General features: G+C 41.2%; 1 protein-coding gene across 2 annotated transcripts in view; it reads left to right on the forward strand.

Annotated features, from left to right (window-relative positions):
* LOC147463784 (uncharacterized) overlaps window positions 1-8,187 on the forward strand; it is an 89,233-nt gene extending 81,046 nt beyond the window's left edge. For both annotated transcript variants that reach the window (XM_086490927.1, XM_086490934.1), the window contains exons 5-6: window positions 7,488-7,716; window positions 7,821-8,187. In XM_086490927.1, coding sequence (XP_086347053.1) covers window positions 7,488-7,716; window positions 7,821-7,989 — 398 coding nt within the window. In that variant the 3' untranslated portion in view covers window positions 7,990-8,187. The remainder of the gene's footprint in view (window positions 1-7,487; window positions 7,717-7,820) is intronic.
* Window positions 8,188-21,841: the final 13,654 nt, after the last annotated feature.

Raw genomic sequence — 21,841 nt, forward strand, 5'->3', positions numbered from 1 at the left:
CCTTTTCCGGTGTAACTTATCTTTGAGTATGAAGCGTGACGGCGAGCGCCTCCTATTGCTTGCTAGAATAGGAGGATTAAGGCTAGCGGATAAGGTGTTACCGAGGGGGAGTGCATGCCCCCTGTGCAATGACTTGGAGGGCGGGCAATCAATTGACCATATCGTGTTGAACTGCCCGACCCTGACCCGAGCTCGAGATGAACGTCTCGGCGGAATGCTAGATACCATTCGGGACCTGCAGTTCTCGGCGGGTGTCGCTCTTAGTGATTGGGAATTTACCACTATCCTCCTTGGTGGGGAGGCTCACGGAGTTAGGTTGACCCATTGGGTTAACCCGCATCTGCATTCGAGGGGAGCAGTTGTATGGTACCACCTTGTAGCAGCTTTCCTTGGTGAGGCAATACCACAGTATCAAAGAGCATTGAACGCTAGGTTATTAACCTGATGGACCGATTGGATGAATCGGAGATATATCAGATCCCCCCTACGCCTAAGGAAGGGGGAAAGGACGAAATTCTCCTTAGTAGCAAAAAGTTTATAAACTATGTGCTAAAAACTGTATGACTTGATGATACTGGTACATGGGTTGCCTCATCGATGGACAAGAAGAGTGAGGGAGACTCTAATTGTCGTCGGATCGAGACTCCACCTACGAGCCGACGCCCAAGTTGGGTATGGCAATTTCTCTCAAAAACCCGCCGGGGTGATCTAAGGTTTTGGCGAGTGAGGGCAACCAAGTCTCGTAGTATCTGGATCCCTACGGGGCTCTTGGGCGCTGTCACGCCCCTAACTGGGTCCGCCAGGGATCCCTCGGATTAACTAACGAGGGAGCAAGTCCTAAAATACTGGACGGGCTTCCCATCCCCAAGGCAGTGTCTAAGGTCTCTAATTGAGATTGAAATCAGTGACAAAAGCTTCACCTTGCGAGAGTAGGCCGGGCACCGTGCCCGGCCCCCCGGCTCGCTAAAGTAAAAAAAAAAAGGGATCACCAAATATTCATTTAAACCAAAAGTCGTCCTGAAAGCTGTTCTGTAAACATCTCCAGGAGCAATTCGGGTGTGATGATAACCGCTCTTCAGATCAATTTGGCAAGTAGAACCCTAAAGTCTGTCGAGTAAATCATTGATCCTCGGAATGCGGAAATTTGTTTTAGTCCATTATTTCTTTATTTTGGGCTCAGCTAGGTCGGTAAGATGGCTGGTTCGGTGGTGTACAATCGGGATTTGTTTGCCATATAGATTTGATTCATCAAGATCCATCCACTTGACTAGGAATTCTGTAGTAATCTTCCGTCTTGTCTCTTTTTGACAAACATCAAGAATAAGTTCGGGGACTAGAATCAAGTGTTCTTCTTCTATTTCTGGAACACAGGATGAGACATCTAGAATAATTGAATCTCCTGGAATATATTTCTTAAGCCAAGAAATATGAAATGTTGGAAGAATCTTTTCCCAATGTTGGTGGAAGTTCAAGTCTGTAACTGACTGTAGGATACTTCTTCAAAATCTTGAAAGGACCATAATATTTGGGCCTTAACTTAGAAAAGACAGACTTCACTGTCTTATATCGATGCTAAGCAACATATAGTAACACCAAGTCTCCTTCTTGAAACTCTGTATGGCGACAATGTTTATTTGCTTGTTTTGATAAGTCTGTAGTACTTGTGCCAACTTGTCCTTGATCTGAATAAGAATATCTTGCATCTCATTTACCAATTGATATGCCAAAGCAACCTTATGTTGTATCACAAAGTTTGTAGAGATTAATGGGGTATGTCCAAAAGCTGCTTGGAAGGGAGTCATGCTAATTGTTGAGTGAAAGGAGTTATTGTAAGCAAACTCCACCAATGGCAAAGATTCTTCCCAAGAATTAAGGCAAGTCTGTATATAATATCGTAACGTTTACTCCAATATTTGATTCACTCGTTCAGTTTGCCCATCAGTTTGTGGATGATAAGCTGAACTGAATAAAAGATTCGTTTCCAATGATTTGAATAAGGAGGTCCAAAAATGTCGAGTAAACTTTGGATCTCAATCTGAAATGATTGATTTTGGCAATCCACGGATTCGAAATTTATGTTGCACAAATAATGAAGCAATATCTGGTGCTGAAGCAGTAATTCTGCAAGGTATAAAATGTGCCATTTTAGAAAATTGATCCACTATCACCAATATTTGATTATTGCCTTTTGAAGACTTGGGCAACGTTATAATGAAGTCCATGCTGATGCTTTCCCAGCGTTTATTTGGAATTGGTAAAGGCTGTAACAATCCTTGTGGTAATTGTCGTGATGCCTTCATAGTTTGGCAAGAGTGATAAGCTTTGACAAAGTTCAACATGCCTTGCTTCATTTGAGGCCAATAATAAACATCTGTCACCAGTTTATATGTTTTGTTGATGCCGAGATGAGCAATGTAAGGTACTTCATGATGTTCTTGAATAATCATCTTTCACAAACGCGAATTATGTGGTACGCAAATTCTGTCCTCATAATACAACTGATCATCTTCTATTGTATATGCTGCAACCAAGTTCATTTCTGCCTGTGTAGGAGTGTTTGTTTGAAGCACTCGAAAAACTTCAGCAAAATCTTGATCAGTTAAGTATTCATCCTTAAAACAATCAGGAATATCGAATGCAAATGTAGATATCACCATATTCGTAGCTTGAGGCATTCTACTAAGTGCATGTGCTACCGAATTTTGAAGTCCTGGCACATATTCAATGACCATGTGGAAATTTGCCAAAAATTCCACTTAACATCCTTGTCGAGGATTCATAACTGGTTGTGTAAAAATATAGTGCAATGATTGATGATCCATCTTGACAATAGAGTCAGCTCCCAAAAGGTAATGTTTCCATGTACGATATGCATGGACAATGGCTAGATACTCCTTGTCATAAAGTGGGTAACGGATTTTTGTAGCAGTAAACTTTTTGCTGTCAAATGCAATAACTCTGTCATTTTGCATTAAAACTCCTCTAGAAGCACGATCCGAAGCATCTGTCATCACAAGAAATGGTTTTGTAGGATCCGCAATGGCCATGAATGGAGTAGTTGTCAAAGCATGTTTGAGATCATTAAAAGTTTTCTCTGCTTCTGAAGACCAGGTAGGCTTGTCAAACTTTGTCAACTCTGAGAGAGGAGCAGCAATGTCCGAAAATTTGTAAACCTTTGTTGGAAAAGACCACTCTATAATGACTTTGATTTTCTGAGGGTCAACTGCTATTCCATTAGCTGATATAACATGACCAAGATACTCGATCCGATTCTTGCAAAATTCGCTCAGAAATTCATAATCTCCATATTTTGTTCTGAATGCCGTTTTATACTCATCACCTGCTTTGATTCTGATTTGATGATAACCAGACTTCAAGTCGATCTTCGAAAATACTTTAGCACCCAAAAGTTGGTCAAACAGTTCATCAATCCATGGAAGAGGAAATTTATTTTTAATTGTTAATTTGTTTAATGCCCGGTAATCAATACACAAGCGCATCGAACCATCGTTTTTCTTTACCAACAAGATTGGAGCACCAAAATGACTTTTACTTAGATGAATGTGGCCTTTATCTAGCAACTCTGCGAGTTGTCTTTGAATTTCCTGAGATTCAAAATATGAGACTCGATACGGAGCTCGTGTAGGACCAGGAATTAGATCAATCGGATGATCTACTGGTCTACGAGGAGGTAAGCTGTTGGCTTTGGTGCTGGTTTTGATTGGACTGTATCAGTTAAAGTGCTGTGAAGTTATCGGGTTTTCGCACCATCCGTTTAACTTGCAGTGCAGAAACGACAATCACCGGTTGTACGCGAAATGAGCCATCCAAAGTACTAAGCTCACCATCCTTGCAAAGGGTTATAGTATGTCCTCGAAAGCTGATGAGAGGATCATATTGGTATAACCAACTTTGGCCAAAAATCATATCATAAGTGGATAATGGCATTCTTCGAAAGCAAGGCTATCCTGATAATCTTGGACGTTAAAGGGAAACTTCTGAACAATTGTGTTGCACGTTACAAATGAACCATCTGCTAGCTCAACATCGTACGGTTGAGTACTCTGGACAATAGGCAATTGTAGTCGATGCACAATGTTGGTGCTCACAAAATTATTGGAACATCCACTATTGACCAAAATGTTAATTTGTTTGCCATGAATGAAGCCAAGGAGACTTAAGACTTGATTAGACAAGCTGTTGGGTATGGGCATAGTATTCTTGGCATTTTTCATTAGAAATGTAGCCACCTTTGAAACACGTATTGTATTAACAACACGTTTGCCTCTGTCTTGCTGTGAAGTAGAAGCTGCAGATTGGTCAGAAATTAAAGGTAACACTGAAGGTGTCTCTACATTAGCGTTTCGTCGCAGATTAGACGGTTGAGACCACTTAAGACATTGGAACCATCGATGAGGTCCCCCGCAAAGTGTGTATAATCCATCTTTGGACGGTTGGGAACTGGACTGTTGTGGAGGAGCGGCAGAAGTAGACGCTTCATTTCCATACGAACGTCTGTCTTGATAAGAATTTTGTCAAAAAGATTGTCGGCCTCGGCGATGTCGATTGAAATCAAACCGATCATTTTGAAAATTTGGTCTACTATTTTGTGCTCTAGGACTCCAAACATTAGATCAAGACAAGGAACTAGCAGGTGATTGGGATTGCGAATCACCACTTTGTGATCTGCTGCCTGAATAAGAGACGTCACGTTGATTTCGAAAAGGAGTACGAGGACCATATGGGCTATCACCGGCTCGACCAAGTGGAACGTTGTCTCTGCGAAAGTCTCGTAACTGTTCCACATATGAGATGGCATCCTCAAGTATAGGGGGGTTTGCCTTGTGTACATGATCGCGCAGAGTGGGTTCAAGTCCATCGATAAAAAAATGCCATTTGTCATCGGGACTAAGAGTCATTATCTCCAAGTTCAGTCATTGGAACTGAGATATGTAAGCTGCCACAGAGCCTGTTTGCTTTAAGTGACGCGGCGCAAAACGGGCATGAAAATCAGCACTTGCTGGCACATAGGCTTTGCACATTGCGCGCTTAAATTTTATCCATGTTGGCATTTGTTCCCCTAAGGCAACCTGATTTTGCCACCAAAGAAAGGCAGTGTCTTTCAGGAGGCTAGTAGCTAAAGCTACTTTTTTTTGTTCCAATATGTCCAAGTTATTGAAATAAGTGTGCATTTGAATATCCATTGATCAATCATCCGCTTAATTGTGATGACCATCATAAGGCTCCGGGGGTTTTATGTCCACTTTTTTAATTAGATTCTGTGATTAATCGAAATAAATATTTAAGTTTAGGATTATTAACCTCATCAGGTGGATCTTGCATTGGTTGATCTTCGACGCACACTGATGAAGTAGAATTGGCATCCTGTTGAGGTGTCGGCTGCGTCAGGGCTTTGACTTCATTTGATAAGGACTGGAGCATTGATTCGAACTGGGCCTGTCGTGAAGCTTGGGTTGCAAATTGTTGTTGAATGGCGGCCAAGAGTGCGGTGCCATCCACCTGTCCCTGTATCTGACATGGCAAGTTCACAGCTCGTAGTGAGTCAAAAGAAACTCGTGATGTGGTAACTCTGCCTGCTCGCACCGGATGGTAATTCGCCAAATAGACCACAGTTGGTACCCGAAACGACGTTGCGAGATGTGCACGAGGTACTCTCTTTCTGAAGGGTTAGGGAGTTCGGGAGAGTATGTGGGAGACGGAATCTCCGCGGGAAAGGCGGAATTGGAACAGGTATTTCTGCGGGTTCCGGCGCAAGAGAATTTGGAATCTCAATAATTTTGGGTTCAGGGGTATCGGGTATTGTGATAATCTCGCGGGGAGGAGGATTTTCGGGAAGGATTTCGTCCGGAACTTCGTCAATGTAAGAGAGAGGAAAGGCAGAATCACTTCAAAGTCCTTGGCCATGAGCCACCGCGAAAGAATGCAAGGAGAAATGAGATCCAAAAAATGGGTTGCACTGCTGGTGTCTATACGTAAGTGAAACGATACAATTTCCAGAGGTAAATTGCATGATTTTAATAAAGCTCAAGTGACCATAGGCCTTTATCACATGGTAAGGGTTTATTCTGAAGCAGAAGCATGGGGCTATCTTTTTCAGTTGTGGGGGTCGCTTGTACCTGTGTGTTGCTTCAGCATATTGCTTATGTGTGATTTGGCTCTCCTTGTTGTATTTGTATAGTTGCTCATACTTTGCAAGTAGCAGCCTTTATTATGGATTGATTCGCCCATCACACTATAGTGTTTGAAAAACTTGTATGTTGCTGTCACACACAATGTCTAATTAAGAACTAACTGTTTTTGTCTGAGAAAACAGTTTTTTTTTTCCTGTGAAATTGTGATCTTAGTTGTCTCTTGGTTGCCTTGGTTTGCTTGTGCTTGTAATTCAAAGCCTGCTCTCCACGATTCATCTCGTAGGGTGTTTTGAGTTGGCAAGTGCTTGTAATTCCCAAAAGACGAGGCTAGGGAGAAAGAAGACCATTTGGTGTGTTTGACTGAGGTTTTTAGTTTAGGGAGCATGTTTTCCAAACGGCAAGGAAGAGATGCCCAACATTTTACCTCCCTTTTGAATGGAACAGTTCTATTTCTTTAATAGAGGGTTAGATTTGAATGAAAGTTGAAACGAGGGTTTCTAATTATTGTTTTAAAGAGGTTTTGAGATAACTTCAGGCACGTCGTTATAAATTTGAAGAATCAGGCCAAGTCCAGTATGCTCTTGATTTACTCTACATAATCTTGACTGTTTTCAAAGGTCCATGTAAGTCATGAAGTTTGTTTTATCCCTTGCCTGTCCAACAGGTTTCACTTAAAGATATTGTCCATGTTCAGAGTGTGAAGCTTATGCATAGAAAGCTTATGGAATTTGTGGAGTTCTTTTGTTTCACTTATCTACTGGGTTCAATTAAAGATAGTGGAAGGGATATGTGAAATCTCTGGACCAATAATGTATTTGCTGAATGTGTTTTAGACCATAGAACAAGTGGGCCAAAGCATCTTTTATGTACTGAACGGGGCCCATTGTAAGCTTATACCTGGCGAATTGAGAAGCTTATGTGAATTTTTCATGTCAAAATCGGCAACTCGTTCTGGTTATACTGTAAATAATCGTGATTATATGTCTTCCTCTTGAATACAGGTTTGTATGAAAATGATTTTATTTCTCTGAAATGATTGATTATTTGTGTAAAATCTACATAGCAAATGCGCATTTTGAAATGTTGAGCTTTTGTTATGTGTATTGCCTCAAATCATTTGGCAAAAATACAAAAAAGAGTATGAAAGAAATTGACTTTTTAGTTGGACTTGGTTTTTGATGGCTAAATTGATCTTATGCTGGGTACACATGCATGAGCAGATGTGTTGACAGGATCCTGATAGCATTCATCAAAATGTGCTGTTGCTATGCTGTACTAGAAAGAACAGTTATGAGAACTTCAAACTCTCTAACATAAGTACATCTCTGCCTATAGACAAGGAAGAAGAGCTGCAGTTCACGAAAAAACTTGAGAAGATCCAGAAAAAGAAGTTTCGAAATGAGCAGAAAGATCTGATTGATGAACTTCTTCCAAAAGCTACGGGTAGGGACAGGCTTATTGAGAACAAGCTGCTTCGAAAACAGGAAATGCGGACGCGCGAAGAGAGCCCTGAACTTCTCAAGGATCAGGACATCATGGGCGGGAGTGATGATTTTAAACAAAGGTTAGATTGGTCTAGATGTCCTGTGCTTGTTGTGTATTTTCATGATTGTGGTCTTAGCAAGTACTAATCAGTTTTCTTAAACCTAAGAATACTTTTTCTTGCAGACTGGAAATGGAACGCACTTGGAGGAAGAAAAAGGTAATGGAAAGGAACGAAGCTCTGAAGGAGAAACAGTTGGCAGCAGACCAGAGAGAGACTGCTGCTATGGATCAGTTTAAAGCTTTGTTAAATGTGTCTGGTGGAAAAATTACTATACCTAAAAGGGTTCAGTAAGTGAGATGTTTCGCCTAAAATAGGCATCCCTCACATCTTTGAGTAATGGTTTGGTAAAAAGATGTTTGTTAATTCTACTTGTAATTGGGAATATATGTACATTCCTCCACCGAGTGTCAGTTCTTGATGCAAGGTTCAAAATATTTGATTGTAGTCTTTACATTCAATGTTTCTTATACAGAAGAACTTTTAAAGTTAGTCATTTGGCATGAGTGCCATTTGAAAAAGCTACAGGCTTAATTGTTTTTGGCAATTTCCTGGACATAAATGACTGCAATACTGAATTTTTTGACCCTAAGTTTAACAGAATGCAATCTATCCGATCTCTTGCCTTCTGACTCCAGTTGAAGTTCCATTCATCTCCAGAGGACCTGGACATAAAGCATTAGGTTGTGTTCGGGCTCCAATTTTGTCTGATGCATGTGTCCTATAACATCATGTCTAGAGTACGGTTACTACAGCATAATCTATGACGGAACGCTAGCAGGGTTCCTACTCCAGGGAGGTAGAACCTTGCTAGCGTTCTCTTTATCTACTTTCTCCATTTTGATTTCTCTTAGCACTTTTGACACCTCCATCCATTATCATCATACCGTGGCTGTGACATAATACCCTCCCGTGGACAAGAAAATTTATGTGAATCTTCACAATCACAAAATTTTGTTGACTGAACACCCAGAAAAACAACTGTCAGCAGTTGTACATGCGCCATGTCTATGATAGCATGGCGCAGGATATCCCATGCAGGAGACCAGCTGTTAGAGAGAGAAGTATGCTCTTTTCTAGCGAGAGAATGTTCTACAGAGAAAATATGAAATTCAGGCTTATATAGGAAATCAACACCCTTTGGAGAGAAGGGAGAATCTAGAAATGAACTGAAATGATATATTGACGTCTTCAAAAGGCCAAAATGAACTATGATACCAATCACACCATTGTACTACCATCACCATTACAGGAATATTCTCTCTCCAAGCAAGTCTCCACCATGCAAGAGCTTATGGACCATGCCGCGGTCGGCTACAAACTGATGAAGGGAAAGCTGGAGCTTACCACAGAAGAACCTCAATCAACTCTCTCGGTAACAACGAACAAATTCTCGAGAGTCTCGTGAAAGTCAAATGCAAAGGTCTTCTTTGGCGCTTCAACAACGTGACACCTTATCACAAGAAGGCCGATGCTTTGGATGCTTTCAAAGAGGGCATAACCATTCTAGTAGTCCCCATTGCACTGATAGACCAGTGGGACTGACACTTGCACCGACGGTCGATAGAACCCCAGTGCCACCTCCAGCTAAGAGAGCTAGATCCGCTATTGGACTAGTACCTAATATCTATGGCATGCACCTTGAAAGTACAAATGATTTGTGTCGAGCGTATGGCAAATTTATCGTCTTTAAAGCCCTAATTTTCGTTGACCCAAGAGCTACAAAGAACTTCATCCATCCAGAATTCTTGAAGCAGATGCTCTTTGATTATGATGTAGAGGGTGTAGAAATTGAAGCCGAGCTAGCTACAAGACAAACTTAGAAAGTGGTACCGCTCCTTGGTACTCTTCTAGTGACTATCCAAGATTATCATGGAAAAGCGATTTCCACATTATGAAGTGGGCAATTTGCGATGTTCTCTCGGGCATGCCTTGGCACAAAAAGAATGATGCAACTTTCCACATTCGGAACCGAACTATTACCCTGATGCAGAAGGACAAGCCAAGTCATCCTCAAAGTTCGGTTGTCTGAACAAAAAGCTTAATGAATCTTCTAGTTGTTTTGTAGTTGGACATCTTTGAACACTGTTGCATCAAAGATTGTTTGAAATTTCTTTAAAATAGATGGTATCTGTTTTAAACTTGTCTTGGTGCTGATTTGCATTGTTTTCACTCTGGTTGTAATGATTGGTGATTTTACTCTCGGGTGGAGTATTGAGAAATGATGTTTGAGAATGTTTTCATACTCATGGCTCGGACCCTTGTGGTTATTTGGGGGGGGTATTGAAATGTTTGAAAAGTGCTATTTTTTAAAACTCATGGCCCGAACTTGGATTGTTATTTACGAGGGGAGTATTAAGAAGTCTGAGCAGTGGTTACTCTCAGCACCTCCAAAGGACACAAGCTACGGTTTGAGGGAGTTGTTGAATATCTCCCGGATCGGACCTTGTTAGGAGGAGAGTTCATCGGCGACCTAATATTTCTATGTCTCATAACATGCATATGTGAGCAGTTGTGTTGCATTGTGATGTGCCAACCATTGAATATTCCTTATTGGATGAGATACTTATGGGAAGTCAACTACTTGGAATTTCAAGAGTTCCAATCTGGAATGAGACTCCTTATTGCATGAGATTTTTTTGGGAAGCCAATAACCTAGGAAATCAAGAGCCTCGGTTTGGAACAAAAAAACTGATTGTCCCTCGAAAAATTTTGAGCTAACTTGAGTTGTTTTGCAGATATGCTATAATCGCGGACGATTAGTTTCTTTCAAGCAAGGGGGATGTCCCAAATTGTTGACATGTCAAGCCTTTATACTATGGAGCCAATCCGTATATCCCAGTCGAGGGGTCTAAACCCTAAGAAGAAGTAGAAGCAGCAAAAGATGTTTTACCAACTTATAAAGTCTCTATTTTAAAAGAAGAGTTCATATTAACTTATGGGACCCCATGGAATGGGGCCCAAGTGACATAACGGCATTAAATTAAGGCTCGACCATCACACACACAAAAAATTAGCGCAAAAACAGATAAGGTGGCAGCCAGTATGGATGCTCGCGTTTTACGTTGATGACATGGCAGGTTGTACGGATTTTTGTAATTCGCGTTAGTAGATGATGCGTGGCACTTGTACGGGTTTTATTGCTTTTGCGTTGATAGCTTTTGGACCAGTTGCTTTTGAGTTTGAATACTTTTCATGTAGTTGCTTTTCAAGGCCAAGGTCCTTTATAAGGGCTCAGTCTTTGGCACGCTTCAATACGAAGGTGCAGGGATTGGAGTACGAGCATTGTACTCAATTGAATCAATATAAAGAAATACCAAAAGGGGCGCCAATGTTTGGGGCCAATACTCTATAGGGTGGAATTTCGTCACTCCGTGTCGCGTGTTCTCTCTCTCTCTCTCTCTCTCTCTCTCTCTCTCTCTCTCTCTCCCCCTTTCAGTTTAGTTGTTATTGAAGTGCTTAAACTTGTTTAGTCTGTTCTTTTCCATTGGCACGTGGTGCCCGTCCTGTGATAGGTGGTGCTGATGGATGGTGGCCATTCTCAGTCTCACCTCTTGTCCTGGTCGATTCGATGTTTTGCAGGCTGAAGGTTTCCATAGCCCAGGTGATTTACCGTCGGGGATGGTCCAAGGCTTCTCATTTGTTTGATCTTCAATATCGTTAATACAAGCCATGGTTCTTGAAAAGGTAGTTTCGCTTTATCCTAATCTTGTTGAAGCCGAGACTTCACTTTCTCAGATTTGGATTAGAAGGAATCAAAACCCTCACACATTTACCAAATATGGTTGTGAATATCAAATTATACAAATGCTATGTCACCAAATGTGGCTTTCTCTGTCATAAAATCTAATATCTAACCAACCCAAATAATTTTCTCATATTAAATTGATCATTTAATCTGGGAGAATCTACAGAAACAAGGGTTAGAATATAGGTAGGTTCTTTAGATGCATCTCAGCACGGGACCAAAGGTAATGGGTCCAAACGGGAGATGGTCTATCAAAGAGCAATGCTAATGGAGACCCTAGGGTTAGCTTCATTGAAGATCTCCAAAGGTTAGTGCTGAAAGTCCTTTGACCTTAGGTAAGCTAGGACTGAGCTTGATGTGGGAACCTGACCCAAGCTTGAGGTGCTTGATGACGAAGGTGCGTGAGGTGCTTGACATGCTTGCCGACTAGGGAGCTTGAGGTGCTTGTGGGAACACTACACAAGCTTGAGGTGCTTTTGTCATGCTTGCTGACTAAGGTGCTTGGAGGTAAGGTGGGAAAAAAGTCAACAACTATCCTCACAAGGAGGGGGCGCCCTACAAACCGGGGGGGGGGGGGGGGGGGGGGGTTTGTAGAGAGAGAACACACACACCCTCACACAAAGTAAGCTTGGTTCCAAGAAAGTATATAGAACACTTGTCAAGTTTTTCGTCATGTTGCTCTCATGGTGTGCTTAAAGCCTATTGGTTGGCCTCCCAAGGGGTCCAATGATAAATTAGTTAATTTAATTAATTGTTTTAGCATTTATCAAGTCCTCTCTCTCAAAGGGGAAAGGGGGACACTTGTCCCAAGGCTACCCTTGTTGCTTGATATGCCCCTGCATGTGATTGGCTAGGCCTATAGAGGTCCAATGATCTTCAATCATGAGCTACAAAGGGGGGTCAACCAGAGCAGGCTAGGGGTTTCTTGAGGGGTATACTCTCTCACACACACTCTCATTGTGGGAAGTGCAAAGTGCAAGAGCCCCATATCCTTCTCCAAGCAAGTGAAGAAGTGAGAGCCTACACCAAAACACTCTTGGTTGTGAAGTGCAAATCCAACCAAGAGCCATGCTTCAATGCTTAAGCTTTCCATCTTCTCTATCTTCATTACTATGCTATTATGTATGCTAGCAAGAAGAGTGATGACAAGTGAGGAAATAATTTTTTCTCCTATGAAATGTTTCTTCTTCCTCTTCCCTACCCTCATTCCCCGCTAGCTCTCTCCACCTTCGAAGGCGTTTGAGGCCTAGAGGTTGAGGCTTGGGATAGTTAATGCTTTCTACAAAGTTTATGTTATGCTCGTGATGCATGAAGCTTTCCATCTTCATTGTATCACCTAGGTCACAAGGAACACAAAGATTGTATTGTACCAAGTCTCTCTTGATGGGAGAAATTATAATACAAATGCCTATTGGAGGGGGGAATGGCTCCACATAAATCCGATCCTCAACTATTTTCATGTTCTCTAAACTCTCTCTTGCAAAAGTATTGTTCATGCCAAGCTAACTAAATGCTATGTTTATGTCGCTACCATCAATTAAGTTCATTCACCATCTATGCTCATAAAATAATTTCACAAAAGTACTTTCTCTAATTTCCTCTACTCTCAAAGTTAATAGGCCATGTTCATTAGATTGGTATCAGAGCATTTGGTTTTTGTTTTCTTGCTTAAGAAGAGAGGTCCTTAAGTAGCCTATAAATGGTTGATTTTGTTAATTATATTAGGGTAAGTGGAATTGGGATGTATTATCGATTTTGTTGATCCCACTATGTGGGATATGGTGCACACCTCGGGAGCTTTGGACTTAATAATGGGGTCTTTTTACACTTGTCTACGGCTTTACCATTATTGAGCCATAAGAAGTCTGAAAGGAGCTAGCCTTCGACAACTCTGCAATATTAGACCCACTCCACTATTCTCTATAATTAACCACTTCGAGTCGTGGGTGTAGATACTTAAGTGCCGATTATTAAAGGCTAAGAGGAGTGGCAACTAAGGTTTTGAATTGCCAAAGCATACACTAAGTAAGTACAGAAATTTTGTTAACATGGCTGACAATAACCAAGAGAGTAGAATGAACATTCATAACTTTGATTTTGTACATGAAGGTGCTAATGATGATGTCCCCATGTTTATCAATTATCTTGTTACTAGGTTGCAACAGGCTACCTTGCTTTGCAAGCCGAAGTTACTCAACAAGTTTGGCTTATGGGATTTCCCTTCCTCTCCAAGAGGAGAGAGAGCTTAGGAGGCCTCTTGAGGAGACCCCCAAAAGAAAACTCTCTCCCATACGACAGGAGGAATCTAAAGTGCAAGAAAGTAATGAAACTATAAGTTTCTCTAGGAATGTGGCTCCACGAAGACAGCGGTCTAGACAATCGCCAACTCCTCCCAAGAGGAAACGTTCAACCCACTGTCCTTCTCCTCGTTACTTAGAACGGGAAGAGAGGAAACAAAGGAAGAAAAGGGAAAGAAAGAGGTCACCCTCTTCTCCTTCTTAGTTATCTTCCTCCTCTTCCGATAAAAGCTATGGCTATTCTCCTAGAGAATACAAGAGGGGAGGACACTCGGGGGGTTCACTATGTGTAAAACTACCATATCATGTGCGTTCAAGACATGTTTGTAAAACCCCTTATCTGTGAATTTTGTTAGGAATATAGTATACCCTTTTCTTTTAAAATCTGTAAGTTTTTTTTCAAATTTGAAAAAATAATGCCCTTATGTATATATATTTCTATAAGTTTCAAGAACTTTAAATACCCTTTTGTTGAACTCACGTGATAGGTTACATTTTTATTAGGTGACCTCCCCGAGGGAGGACATCGCAAAACATACTGTGCATGGCGAAGGTCACAAAAGCTAAAAAGTTCAAAGAGGGAGGAAAGAGTATCTCTTTTCTCACCTATGATGGCACCTTTGGTGCCACCGACAAAGTATTGGCCTTCATCCAACAATTTGATGCGGCCTTTGGAGACGAGGGCTTCACGGAGTCCTCCAAGCTACACCATGTAGCTATGCACTTTCAAAAATCTGCTCATTGATGGTGGGCTAGCCTTCATGGCAATGGCAAAGCCCCAAAGACATGGAAAACTCTACGAGTTTCCATCATGAGGCAATTCCTTGCAAGCGATGCAAAGGACAAAGTGCTCACCGAATGGCGCAGTTTGAAGCTTCTCTCCCATGAGTCTATTCACAAGTATGTAGACAAGTTTTGGGATCTACATCTCAAGGCTACTGTTTTTCAAAAGATATACTTTGCAGAGCAAAAGCAAGAGTTTTGTGCTGGATTACCTGAAGAGATGACCGAGTACGTAAACTCTCAACGGCGTGGTTCTATCATTCAAGTAATCCACCACACCATGGTAGCTTCGCACATCAACTTTCAACAAGGGGATAGACGGAATGTCAAGCCCATGGAAAATAAAGACAAAAGTGATGCCAAGGGGAAAACCAATGCTCAAAACTCTTCCCAAGGAAATTCCAATAACAATAACAAACAACCGGTCCAAGGAGAAGGGAGTCTGGTAAAAACAAACTCTCTCCTGAAGAGCTTGAAGCTTTTCGCAAGGACCATAAATATTTTAAGTGTGGGCAACAGGGACATGGCTATCCTTCTTGCCCCAAGAGAAATGCTCGCAAAGAGACTCCCAGAGCTTCCATCATCGAAGCTCCAAAAGAGGATGCTCATTGCAAAGGTGCACCTCTCTCTTATGCTTGGGGAAAGGTAAGGGAGCATGATGCCTTCATCTTGTTTGACCCTGGGTCTACTAGCAACTTCATTAACTAGAGTTGGCCACCAAGTTGGGCATTCAAACTTTCGAGATGGAAGATGCTGTAACAGCCGACACTGCTTTCAAGGGACAACGAGCCTACGTTACTCCCTTGATTGGGAAGTTGAGGCTTCATGTCCAAAGCTATGTCGACAAAGAAGACTTTTTCATCTCTCCTCTCCAACATGAGGATGCTATCTTAGGGGCACTCAACCGCATGGCTGCCAATATGTAGTTCCTAGAAAGGAGAATCTACTTCACCTATAGGGGAAAGAACATGTATATAGATGTTAGTGAGTTTTGTTGTACTATGCCACTTGTAAATCCTCCTGCTATTGATAAATCAATGAAGAGCTCAGTTTCTGCGTACATGATTTTTGTCAAAGAGTCCCTAAAAGGTCCTCATGTTTCATCAAATGTAAATGATAGGAATCAAGAAGAGTTAGACTTGTCTAATTTTCTAAAAGGATTCCAAGATGTGTTCACATTGATGATATTCCTATGGACTTACCTCCAAAATGAGAGGATGATGACCATCAAATTGAGCTCCTACTAGAAAGCTCATCGCAGACATAAACAAAAACTTGTACAAGCCAAAGGTTTTGCAAATAGGCGTTTTGGGAGCATTTTTGGCTTGATGGAGCTTGGTGATAGCCACTTCTTGTGTCAATCCAGTTAGAAGGATCCTTGAAGTTGATCCACAATACAATCAATGCAAGAAATAGGCAAACCTATTGTAACTCATCTAATACCATCTAGAGATATCCCAAGGAAAATGAGTGATAGATCTTGATCACCTTGATGAGGTTCTTCCTTGCTATCTAAGGCTATCAATCCTAGTGTAGGCTTCCAAATGGAATCAATTTCCGTGAATATAGCTAGACAAAACATGTTATTCTACAAGGAAAAGAGACTACATAATGTGTACTAGAGTAAAAAAAAGAGCACTGATTTAGAACCCATGTCAGCATATGACATGAGAAATGTGATGCGCATGCATCTTAGACTTAGTCAACAAAAAACACAAAATACCTCAAGATTTCAAACTACAATTTACTGCAAGCCTTCTGATAGTTTGCATGTATACCATAAACACACATGCACAGAAACAACCACACACACACACGTAGGTCCATTGCATGCAAGCTCAACAAGAGGAGATCATGAGGCAAGTACAAGAATTGGTTGACAAAGGGATGGTGAGGCATAGCTCCTCTCCTTTTGTTCTCTAGTCCTTTTAGTGCAAAAGAAAGCTGGTACAGACAGTATGTGTGTGGACTATCGAGCACTAAACCATATCACTATCAAAAACAGGTTTCCCCTGCCTCGCATAGAAGATCTGTTTGATAAGCTACAAGGCTCTACCTACTTCAGTAGGATTGACCTTAAAAGTGGCTATCATCAAATAAGGATAGTGGATGAAGATATCATAAAGACCGCATTTTGCACAACGTCTGGTCTCTATGAATATCTAGTCATGCCTTTTGGCTTGACTAATGCACCGGCCACGTTCAATCGATTAATGGACAAAATCTTTAGACCCTATCGCAAATTCTCTGGAGTGTTCTTTGATGATATCATCATCTACTCCAAGCGATTTTTCAAGCATTGAGGGAGAACAATCTTTTCCTCAACCAAAAGAAAAGCGAATTTTTCCTTCAAGAGATTCAATACTTAGGTCATATTATCTCTCAAGATGGTTTACGTATGGATCCATCGAAGTTAGAGGTAATAAAAGCATGGCCTAAGCCAAGGAATCTATATGAGCTAAAAAGCTTTATTGGAAATCCTACGGGTCATCAAAAGTATTATGCTAAATTCGCAAAAAGATACTGGTCCTTTTCAAATTTTGAAGCCAATCGATAGCTTATCAACTCAAGTTGCCCAACCATCGGCTCATACACAATGATTTTTATGCGAGCCTACTTAAGCCCTACAAAGGAGAGCCACCAAGTGAACCAATTATTGAAGACCCTCCCAAAACCAAAGACCAAGAAGAGGTGCTACACCCCGAAGCTATCCTTCGGCATGAAGACAAGGTACTACGACATGGTAAGATTATCCGATGATATCTTATTAAGTTCAAAAATTATCCTTTTGAAGATGCTAGATGGATGCAAGGAATACAACTGAAGGATAGTATCAACCTTGTCGATGCTTACAATGCTACATTAGAGTAAGAAAATGTACAGATTTCTTTCAAATGATCAATGTTTTTGTCTTGTACGACTAATTCTCTTTTTATTGTGTACACATCTAAATAGTATGCATGCTTAGAATCATGTTTGTGATGACGACGTCTCTCAAACACCAAGTAGAATTTGTCACTCTACTTGGGAGAATGAAATGGACTAAAGAGCACACATGCTTGCGGCAGCTATGTCTCCCAAGCACCAAATGGATTTGTCATCCATCTTGGAAAGATGTTGTAGGGTAAAAAGGGATCCTCTACACGCTAAGCAAAATAGACTAATGACTAAGACTTTATCTCTTCTACCTTATAGTCGAGGACGACTATGATTTCACGGGAGAGGTAATGTCATAAATTCTAATATCTAACCAACCCAAATGATTTTCTCATATTAAACTGATCATTTAATGTGGGAGAATAAATGAGAACAAGGGTTAGAATATAGGTATGTGCTTTAGATGCATCTCAGCACGGGAACAAAGGTAATGGGGCCAAACGGCAGATGGTCTATCAAAGAGCAATGCTAATGGAGCTTAAAGCCCCTAGGGTTAGCTTCATTGAAGACCTCCAAAGGTTAGTGCTAAAAGTCCTTTGACCTTAGGTAAGCTAGGGATGAGCTTGAGGTGGGAACTTGGCCCAAGCTTGAGGTGCTTATCGTGCTTTTGATGACTAAGGTGCTTGAGGTGCTTGTCGTGCTTGATGGCTAAGGTGCTTGACGTGCTTATCGACTAGGGAGCTTGAGGTGCTTGTGGGAACACTACCCAAGCTTGAGGTGCTTTGTCATGCTTGCTGCCTAAGGTGCTTGGAGGTAAGGTGTGCAAAATTCAACAACTATCCCTGCAAGGAGGGGACGAGCCCTACAAGAGGGGGGATAGAGAGAGAACACACACACCCACACACAAGGTAAGCTTGGTTCAAAGAAAATATATAAGACACTTGTCAAGTTCCTCTTTCATGGTATGCCTAAAGCCTATTGGTTGGGCTCCCAAGGGGTCCAATGATGAATTAGTTAATTTAATTAATTTTCTTAGCATTTATCACTCCTCTCTCTCAAAGGGGAAAGGGGGACACTCCTACCGTTGTTGCTTGATATGCCCCTGCATGTGATTGGCTAGGCCTAGAGAGGTCCAATGATCTTCAATCATGATTTACAAGGGGGGGGGGGGGGGGGGGGGGGGGGGGGGGGGGGGTCGACCAAAGCAAGCTAGGGGGTGCTTGAGGGGTATACTCTCCCACACACACACTCACACACACTCTCATTGTGGGAAGTGCAAAGTGTAAGAGCTCCATCTCCTTCTCCAAGAAAGTAGAGAAGTTGAGAGCCTACACCAACACTCTTGGCTATGGACTACAAATCCAACCAAGAGGCATGTTTCAATGCTTAAGCTTGCCACCTTCTCCATCTTCATTACTATGATATTATGTATGCTAGTAAGAAGAGTGATGATAACTGAGGACTAATTCTTTATCCTATGAAATGTTTGTTCTTCCTCTTCCCTACCCTTATTCCCCACTAGCTCTCTCCACCTTCGAAGGTGTTTGAGGCCTTGGGACTGAGGGTGGGGATAGTTAATGCTTTCTACAAAGTTTATGTTATGCTCATGATGCATGAAGCTTTCCATCTTCATTGCATCACCTAGGTCACAAGGAACACAAAGATTGTATTGTACCAAGTCTCTCTTGATGGGAGAAACTATAATACAAATGCCTATTGGAGGGGGGACCGGCTCCACATAAATTGGGTCCTCAATTGTTGTCATGTTCTCTAAACTCTCTCTCTTGCAAAAGTATTGTTCATGCCAACTTAACTAAATGCTATGTTTATGTCGCTACCATCAATTAAGTTCACCTTCTATGCTCATAAAGTAATTTCACAAAAGTACTTTCTCTAATTTCTACTACTCTCAAAAGTTAATCGGCCATTTCCATTACATTCTCCTTCTCAAATCAGAAATGAAAAAGGATATACAGCCCGCTAAATAATATGGTTTTTCACAGCCTTGGTACAAGCTACTCTTTGTGGTGTTGGAGATGTTGGAATTAGTTTTCTGTTGTCATGGTGGTTTTTCCACTAGTTAGTCAGGAGCTCCGCAAGTCGTTATCTTCTTTAGAGTGCTACATCACTTGGTGCTAAAGAGGCTTCTAGGTGTGGTTACTCTCTTCAGGATCTTCAAGATTTGCTTACTTGATGGGCATAGCATTCGCTTGTATGTGCATCAAGTTTGGCCCTCTTTGACTATGCATTCTCTTCTACCTGAGTGCATTGTCTTCAAGTTCTATGTATTCTCTTGATTATCTCAGTTCCCTCTTCTTATGCATGCGCGCGCGCGCGCGCGCACACACACACACACACACACACACACACACACACACACACACACACACATATGAGTTGCCTTTTGACCATGCCCTCACAACTCTCCCTCCAAAAATGGGAATATTTTGACATTAAGATATTGCTATGCTTATACAAGGTACAATGTTGGATCTTATTAATTGCCTCTTTTTAGGTACTCAACCAATGAACTTTGGCCAATTAACAAAATAACATCAGTAGTGGGGTATTTTTCTCATAAACCCCTAGGGTGACCAATGCATTTCTTTGGCATTTAACACATGGTTGCATAGCTTGGATTGCCTACCCCCTCGCTTAAACCCCTTTCGGACTACTGCCTTCTTAAGAAGTGGAGTTTCGCCCTTCACAGGACGCCTGCCTTGCTACTTATTAACTTTCGATATGTGGAGGACTTTATGACCCATCTGTAGTGCACATGCATAATGACTTACCACGCTCAATATTCTACCTCACACTGTTCCCTGCTACTGACTCTCTCTCTCTCTCTCTCTCTCTAAAACCACCTACAGGCTCGCTGCTTATGATAGTCTGCCTCTCTCCTAACGTCACCCCTAACAATGAAGATCATGTCCGCCGCCTCTTGTTTTCTTGGGCCTTGAGAGTCGGGCTGAAGTGAATGTGTAAATCGTGTGGGGATCTTCCAGAGTTGGCATTTCTTGACGCCTCCACCAATGTAATTTTCTGTATAAGGAGGTGAGGGTTGCTTTGGCCCCTCACTTAGCCTTGATTTTTCTTTGTGTGTGTGTGTGTGTGTGTGTGTGTGTGTGTGAAAGTGAGGAGTGAGGGCTTTCTGTCTGCCTGCTTACTGTGGTGCTATGGAGTTGGTTTAACATGGTGTGGCTTCTTAGGTCGGTAAACTGCCAAATTGGCTATGTTGTGCAAAATTACATCGTGGTCTGTTTTTCACTCTGCACTGACCCAAAAAAATGGGATCTCATTTTAGGAATGATGTACCATTGATAACTTTGAATAATAGGATGGTTTCTTAGCACATGTACGATTTTTGCATCATATTGTTTGATATGGGTTTTTTTACACAGACAATAAAAAGTTGTTTTATGTTGGACTTGATTAATGTGGATATCTCATGGGAGTACTAGGTTTCCCCCCGTGTTACATTTGGTAATTATGATGTAAACTTGCTTCACAACACCTACTTAGATATATAGTAGCCTGCCAAACTGTCTTTTACTGTTTTGATGCACAGTAATCCGATGGAGCTAAAAGTCGTAATTTTCCTACAAAAATGATGCTTACCAGATTTGTTGGATTAAAACATGGTGAGCTGATTGTAATTTTGTTAATAGTTGGTGATTCAATACCGTGATATTTCAATTGACCCTTCTTTTGACATAATGGGCAAAGTTATTCTATCTTTTTGGTCTGGCACAACTTGGATCGTGGATACAGTGACGTGTGGGTTTCGAGGCTAATCATTGATTATTTTTTCTCTAGGGTATACTACATTCTGTCGTGGTGTCTTATTAGTTTTAATCGTTTAAATTAAAACGTTTCTTTGGAATGGATTGTACACAATTCTTTTTGGATAAATTTTTGATACCATTTGACTCGTTTAAAAGACCTATACAATAAAAAAATGTAAAGTACCTCACAAAATGATGGGTGTAAAAGACACAAAATGCTTTATGAGCAAAAACTGGGAATAAGACACTTGATCAGAAGGGGTGGTGGCCTTCTAATCAAAATTTTAGTTATTTAAAGCAATTTCTTAAAAAAAAGGGGGTATATAATAACCTTATCTATAACCTATATTAATGCAGTTGTATCTTAAAGGAGTGATGACCTTTTTGATTACAAGTTTAAAAGGAACCCAAAAAAAACTCACACCTTGAAACTTTTCAAATACGAGAATAAATGATTCAGTTTGGACAATAGTTTTTAAGTTAAAAAGGTTGTAAGATGGACATGGATAACAACTAATGAAGTCCATTGACACTTGTAAAACACATTCAAGGCCCTGAGAATCAGCCTCTCTCTCTCTCTGCGCATTGGAGAAAGAGAGAGAGAGAGAGAGAGAGAGAGAGAGAGAGAGAGAGAGAGAGAGATTTTAGTAGCATCT

This window comes from Adiantum capillus-veneris, chromosome 2 (genome assembly GCF_014529385.1).
Source record: "Adiantum capillus-veneris isolate H3 chromosome 2, ASM1452938v2, whole genome shotgun sequence".
Taxonomy (NCBI): domain Eukaryota; kingdom Viridiplantae; phylum Streptophyta; class Polypodiopsida; order Polypodiales; family Pteridaceae; genus Adiantum; species Adiantum capillus-veneris.